This window comes from Eriocheir sinensis, chromosome 17 (genome assembly GCF_024679095.1).
Source record: "Eriocheir sinensis breed Jianghai 21 chromosome 17, ASM2467909v1, whole genome shotgun sequence".
NCBI classification, from domain to species: Eukaryota; Metazoa; Arthropoda; class Malacostraca; order Decapoda; family Varunidae; genus Eriocheir; species Eriocheir sinensis.
Genome location: NC_066525.1, coordinates 10,321,939 through 10,329,184, shown reverse-complemented (window position 1 = coordinate 10,329,184; position 7,246 = coordinate 10,321,939). Strand labels below are relative to the sequence as shown.

Here is a 7,246-nt window from a genome sequence, read left to right as displayed (position 1 = left end):
ACCTCTCGAGTGTGCCTCAGTGGCCAAGACCTTCACCATGGCTGGCAACTCCAATACACGTCTGCTACTTGTCACAGCCAACATTGCCTCATGTTTTGAACAGGTGAAGTACTTTTGGATGACTCGTGTGAAAATTTTCATAACTTTTTTATAGGTATATATATTTTAATTTTTTTATGGCTGGGGTGCACAAATTGTCATCCCCCACCTCATCTTGAGTAAAGCAAATAACGGGAGTATGGAAAAAAAGCTTGTCTAATTCACATTAAACATATTTAGGGAAAGACTAAATCACCCTTCATTTTAATCTCCTAAAATATTAAAAAGGGGGTAAATTTCCAGAACTACACGCTTCGTTACATGGCTAATGAATTTTTATTTTCTGGTATGCTTTGGCCTGCATTTGAGTGATCTGATAGCCATTTTGTGTTGAAAATCACCGAATTTGTATTGTCTTTGGATCCCTCCTTCTCCCCTGTTCCTTGGCCACATAACCATGCCTGCATACCCAACATTCTTTATCTAACTAAAGTAACCTCTTGTCACTGAACTGCTGTTGTAGTGGTAATGAATGGTCCCAAAATGAGTGTTTTAGCCTAATCAGGTGCTTGGCATGGTGCCTTGTGGTAACCTCCCTGAGGAGAGGCACAGTGGCACCTGCCCATCTATAAACATTATAATGCAATGATTTATGTAAAAAGAATAGCAGTCTCCAACGAAAGTTATGACAGTGATGAATAACATGGCAGAATCTGTCAGAAAAAATAGTGTCGATTTCCAAAGTGATTTGCCAGGTTGGCTCATCGGTAAATATGGAGAATCACTATGCGCCTCCAATATTGCCCCCACAAGAATAATAACTTTTCCAAGGTATCACATACTGTTGTACTTCTTTAGTTTTACCAGCACATCAAACATATACTGCGTCTACAAGTGATGATAAAAAATAACATAATATTCCTCTCCCCTTCAATAAACTTAAAACGCCTGGTAGTGGGGAGGGCTATGAAGACCAGGGAAAATGTGGGGTAAAAGCAGGTATTGCAATGATGCTGTCTACCTGAAATGAAGCGTTACTGTGCTCTACTTACGGCGAAAATATATATTTTGTAAATAAAGCCACTGATGGCGTCCGCGGTAGGGCAGCGCCATTTTGATGGCTGACAATGGCGACAGTGTGCTTGCACTCAATAAAGACAAGTAACCTCTCTCTTGCTAAGGGATCAAGTGTTAAAGCAAAATCAAGTATTAAATATAAGAGATTCCGGAGTTCAAGTAATTGGTTTGAGAGGCTTTTATGTTGGTTTCATGTGTGTGACGATTATGTATAGGGGTCGCAGTTAGGTGTTTTTTGGCTTGCCCCTGCCCGGCTCGCCTGGTATCAGTGGAGAAATGGTGCCCAGCTGTGCTGGATGTGATTTGAACTTAGTGGAGTTGGGGAGGCTTTTTGAGAACAAAGCGGACATTCCCGGATGTTGGCAAGCGGTTCCACCACTTCCTTCTCTACGCTGCAAAAATATATTCCGTCCTGTTTAGGTAACTATCGTTTTAAAGGGGGGGTCCAGGGGGGGTGCAGCCCCCCTTGGTTAGCAGGAGGCCGAGGGGGGCGAAGCCTCCCCATTAGCAGGTCGTAAAGTTCAGTTGGAGTAGTTTATATCTATTTAAATATGCTCCCCCACCCAAAAAAAAAACTACTTCCCGCGGGTCCCCCAAGATCGTTGGGGGAAGGGGATTAATTCGGCCTTTTCCTTTACTTTTAAGTACTTGCGCCTTCATATTATGGTTAAGGGACATGTATTTAGTCCCTTTACCATAATATGGAGGCGTAATATCGTATTTTGGAGGCGCGAAGTGATTCTCCACAATTACCGGCTCCTCTGTACCTCATTGGGTGAGGCTGTTCATTGAATAGCACAATGAACAAGTCCATGCAATACAGATATTTACCAACTGCTAAAAAAGTCCATGTAAAATTATTTACTGGGCACACACATTGCTTATCTAGTGAGTGATTTTCTTGTGGTGACTTTAAAAGCAAAGGAGCTAGTGCTCATAAGGGTGTGCCTTTTCTCTTTAGGTTTTTGACATGCCGGTTATAGTTATTTTTAAAAGGGTTACGGTTACACTGGTGCTGTTGATGAGCGATGACTTCCTTTATCAGTTTATTCCAGTCGCTTGCAACACTTTAGGATAAAACATGATCCTCTTATCCCGGTAGCTGTGGGGATCATGTTTCTTAAAGGCCCCTCCAAGCGAGAAAAATGAGAGAAAATCATCACTCACGCAAACCATTTTATAATATATAAATGCATTTGTGGTCAGTTTATGCATCATCTATTTTGGGGGGTTTACAACTTTATATCATGGCAAAAATTTGGCCTGTCGCTGGTACACGGTAAAGCCACAAATTTGGCCCATCATTGCCACCGGGTTAAAGGTGCAGTGTCTGGGCTTGTGTAGTTTCAGGGTGTGGCCTCTAATCTGTAGATGTGTGGCTGGTAGCAAGTCTGAGGAAATTCCTGTTGCCACCTACCCCGTCAAACCCTTTGAGGATTTTGAAAACCTCAATCATGACCCCTGCTGGTTCTCCTCTAATGTGGTGAGGTTCAGTCTGGAGAGCCTGTCCTCACAAGGCATGTGAGCCAACATGGGCATCAGTTTGGTGCCACTCCTTACCCTTTCCAGCTTGTTGATGTCTTGTCTGGTGTGCAGAGACCAAGCCTGGATGGCAGACCCCATGCGGGTTTGTACCAGGAACTTGTAGAGTTGTGGTAGTATCTCCTTGTTCAGGCGGGTAAAAGTTCTTTTGATTCTGCCCAACAGTGAGTTGGCAGAGGCAGTTGCTTTTGTTACCTGTACAGAAAGTTTGAGGTTGATTGGTACTAGGACTCTCAAGTCTTTTTCTTGGTGGGTCTGTGCCAAAGATGTGGTTCCCATGAAGTATTGGTGTCCAGTATTTCCCCTTCCAATGTGCATGACCTTTCACTTGTCATTGAAGGTTAGGAGCCACTATCAGCTCCATTTGTGGAGTTTGATGAGGCCAGCTTGCAGGACCTGTTTGCTATGAGAGGTTCTCACTCTTGTGTATATTTTCATGTCATCAACAAACAATTTCCCACTGGACTGCATATCCTCAATAAGATCATTCACAAAGATTAGGAACAGGGCTGATCTAAGAACACTTCCTTGTGGTACACCACATCAGGACCCATACTGACAAAGCCAACTTTGACTTAGGAGATAATATGCTTGTCTTGAGGAGGGATGCAACACTTGGGGTCAAGAAATCACTCTATTAGAAGTTTTGACTTGAAGCTTTCCAGATAAATAGCCACTATGTTGAACAAGAATGAAATTTGTCACATCATGATGTCATTCCACATAACGACATTTTACATATGCTAGCGGCTTTAATTCTAGTTTCTTGTTTTTTTTTATAATTAAAAGAGTTTTGTAAAATTTTACTTACATCATGAAATATCACCATGTCATTACCAAACATTCATATGACACTGTGTGATCCAGATTTTCAGTGACTTTTTCCCAAATTATTTAAAACTCCTTTACATTTTTTACTATCTAAGCATAGGGCACTAGCTGCTATCAAATTCAATATACCCTGGTAATCCCAAGTTAGTGTGACTGTTATTTGACTTTTTGTGAATAAAAAATTAGGAAATTTAATGGAAAAAAAATCTGGGCTTTAAAAGTTTTAATATGGTTGTATCTGTCTCATTTCTAGTTAGATTTCAGTTATTTTCTCATGTCATACTCATCAACACAAAGCTATATGTACCTTGCAGTGGGTGCCTTCTCGTTTCTCTGTAAACACCCCTAGCCATTGCGTCATTAGCATATCTACAGAGGCAGCGCCACACCTCATGCTCTGTAAGTCATCCTCTCTGCTGCATTCTTTCTCTCTCCTTCCTACATACTTTTGACTTTTGATCATTTTCCTTTCTTCTTTACTATCCATCTTTCTTTTTGTATTGTCTTCTAACTGTTTTTGTCCTTGACCACTGTGAATGCAATGTTACTTAATTACTCCACTTCTGTTGCTGCAGCCTGAAGATTCTTCAGCCTCAAGGTCTTGATGCTGCTTTCTTCAATCTCCTTTTGATACTTGTAAAGGATTTTGTGGTGCATCATTGGCATATTCAATGCCATACATAACTTCTGTGTTGCCACAAATCCATCCCAACAGTGCATGCCTCCCTTTACTACCCTGTGATGCACTTCATTCTCTTCTTTTCCTCCTTCAGAAGAAGTACACCATGTACATTTATGAGAGGTAAAACCATATTGCTATCAAAGTCTTTGTCATTCATGTCTCGTAATATTCACAGTCAGCACCTCAGCGGCTCACCATTCACACTGAGCATACAGTATTTGTTAGTAAATTCCTGACATTGTTTTTCTACCAGCATGAGCTCACTTCCACTTTGCTTCAGTGAAACATTCACTTCATCACTGTAATTCAGGTTCCTCACTGAAGCCAAGATGGGTGAGGAAGTCAAAGGGGGAGAAAAATGTAGGGTGGAGGGAGATGGAGGAGAATGCGGAGTGGTGGTGGGTGGTGGCAGTGTTGTGCAGCTAGCTACTTGTTGCACACACATGATCACTTTTTGCATTCTTCTTCCTTGCCACATCCTTTGGCTCCTTGAGATGCAGCTTTCTTGTATTCCTGAACTTTCTTTTTTTCTCTTTGTCACTCATAGTAAATATCTTACACATGGGAACACACAAAACAATGACGTGGGAGCAAGAAGACAGGCAATGATAATCTTTTTCTCTGTGTTTCCAAACCACATGAGGCTCCCTGCTGATAGGTGGCTGTTGCCAAACATACGATAACTTCTATTAAACCCAGAAGGAACATAAACAGTGCATAAGGAACTATGGTTTAGAGTGTTTAGAGGGAAATCGCTTTTATACTACGTGCACAGTGATCTGAAATTGCCATGCCCCCTTCCCTTGCGTAGGATCTTGAATCACTTTAACATCCATACAGCCATTGTCCCCCCCCTTACCTGGTCTTGTAGTCAGAGTTATCCCACTCCTAGGTGGATTGCCTACCATGGCTACGAGACCCACATGCCCAGGTTGGATTGATGAAGCCGTAGGGCATGTCCACATGGTGGGCTTTGCACAAACCACCTTTGGGGCTCCAACCTGCTCCTATATCCTCCAGAGATTTAGCCTGGGGCCATCAGGTTCCAATTAACAAGGGTACCACAAGAAGGCACTCTGAAGGTCTTGACAAGGAGGAGGCTGTGTACCGGCAGGAAGGACTTATGCACTCTGCCTTCTTTTCAATGCAACTATCCAGAAGCTGCATCTGAAAGCAAGAGATGGCAAGCAATCTTCTACACTACTCCAGTACTAAAACCATTCCCTGTTCTACTGTGGAGGCTTACTCCACTTACATTTCCTTGTCTAAATAAATTTCTTAAATGTTGTAGAGATATCTCATCGGACTTTGCTTTCTTTTGCTTCACAATATATTGTTTAAAACGTAGTGGAAATTGGATCAGTATTCTCTAGGGCTACCAAGAAGCTTACAGACAAATATATATGCACTGTGATATTCATCTATTTCAATCAGTTTGTAATTCTTTATATGTCTTTTTTCAGCCCGACACCATGCTCAAGCCATGGATTACAGAATTCTTAAAGGTTGGTACAGCTAAGTTTTTTCTCAGTTTTTATTTAACTGTTATTTTGTATATTGAATTAGGTTGTAGAATGTTTTTTTTATGTTTTTTATTTATTTTTTTATATATAGTTACTACATTTTCTTAATTCTGTTTTTCTGCACTCTTCTCTTTACAGCATTATACTCACTGCCTATGAACAGGTGTAGTGTGTGGTTTGATGTGAATTAGTGTGGTGTGACTTGGTGTGGTGTGGCTGGGTGTGGTGTGGTTTGACTAAGTGTGGTGTGTTGTTGTTGTTTTATGTTTACCAGCTCGTAGGCTGGATGGGCTATGTGAAGAGCCCTGTGTGGTGTGTGGTCTGGTGTGACTGGGTGTGGTGTGTGACTTTGTGCGACTGGACATCGAGTGTGGTGTGTTAGGACTGGGTGTCATGTGGCGTGGTATGACCAGGTGTTGCACTATGTAGTGCAGGTGGGACTTGGGATGGATAGGGCAGCTGTGAGTTTGGGAAGACCGCAGGGAATGGAGGTGGCGAGGTAGTGAAACAACGGGCCCCCAGGTGTATGCTCCTCATTTGTAAGTTAGTTACAGCTGATCCACTGTCCCATTTGGCTCATCCCCCCCACCAGCAGGGAGTTGTGCACTTAACAGGTCAGCTGAATGCAAGGTGTGTGACATTGCCCCTGTTGCTTGCTCAGCCTTGTTAACTCTGAAGACTTACTAGGTTGAAAAAATAGAAACTGCTTCATTATGAGAGGAATGAATTGTTGAGAAAGACTGCGGTGTCTAGCTGGATGCTGTATTGGGCAGCAATTGTGGTGACATTGATGAGGGTTCTCAGTAAGCCACTGCACTTCTATCCCCCAACTTCTTTATTCAGTAATAGAGCACATTCAAAGCATTTAAGAGCTCGTTTTTGTTGCCTTTCCCTATCAGTTCGTAGTTCTATTTCTATATGACTTTAAGTTTTAGTTGTTAAAAGTAGGTGAAATAGACCAAAAAGAGTTAACTTCTGAAAAGTTTTAGTGTGCTTTACTTTTCTACCATATATATATATATATATATATATATATATATATATATATATATATATATATATATATATATATATATATATATATATATATATATATATAGATATATATATATTTTTTTTTTTTTTTTTTTTTTCTCCAAAACTAGCGATGTAACAACTAGCAATATTTTTTCAGTCTCTGAATATCATTAGACAGGGTCCCTCTATTGAATGATGGTGTGCATTTATCATTTATCAGATTGATCTTTTCATGCCAAGGAAAAAATATCATTAGTTAAGTGTCATTAATCAAAAGAGTTGTTAAGAGTGGATAGCAGTTTTACATGCAGGATGAATTTGGTCAGGCAGCAATGCCTTTGGGAAGGCTTCCTTTTCATATAAACCTTCTCACTCAAGCCCTGGTTACAGAAGATGAAGCACTGGTATGCTGGTACAATTAGGAAAAGAAAGGTTTACAGAACTTCACCTAACTTCTCAATGAAGATTAATGATTGATAGAAACTCTAGAGATTATGTTTTGCAAAAAAGTTGTTGTGAACAGGCATTGGCTTTC

General features: G+C 40.8%; 1 protein-coding gene across 2 annotated transcripts in view; it reads left to right on the top strand.

Annotated features, from left to right (window-relative positions):
- LOC126999932 (inositol polyphosphate-5-phosphatase A-like) overlaps positions 1 to 7,246 on the top strand; it is a 58,563-nt gene that overhangs the window by 544 nt on the left and 50,773 nt on the right. For both annotated transcript variants that reach the window (XM_050863100.1, XM_050863098.1), the window contains exons 1-2: positions 1 to 103; positions 5,635 to 5,676. The exon at positions 1 to 103 is cut by the window's left edge. In XM_050863100.1, coding sequence (XP_050719057.1) covers positions 38 to 103; positions 5,635 to 5,676 — 108 coding nt within the window. In that variant the 5' untranslated portion in view covers positions 1 to 37. The remainder of the gene's footprint in view (positions 104 to 5,634; positions 5,677 to 7,246) is intronic.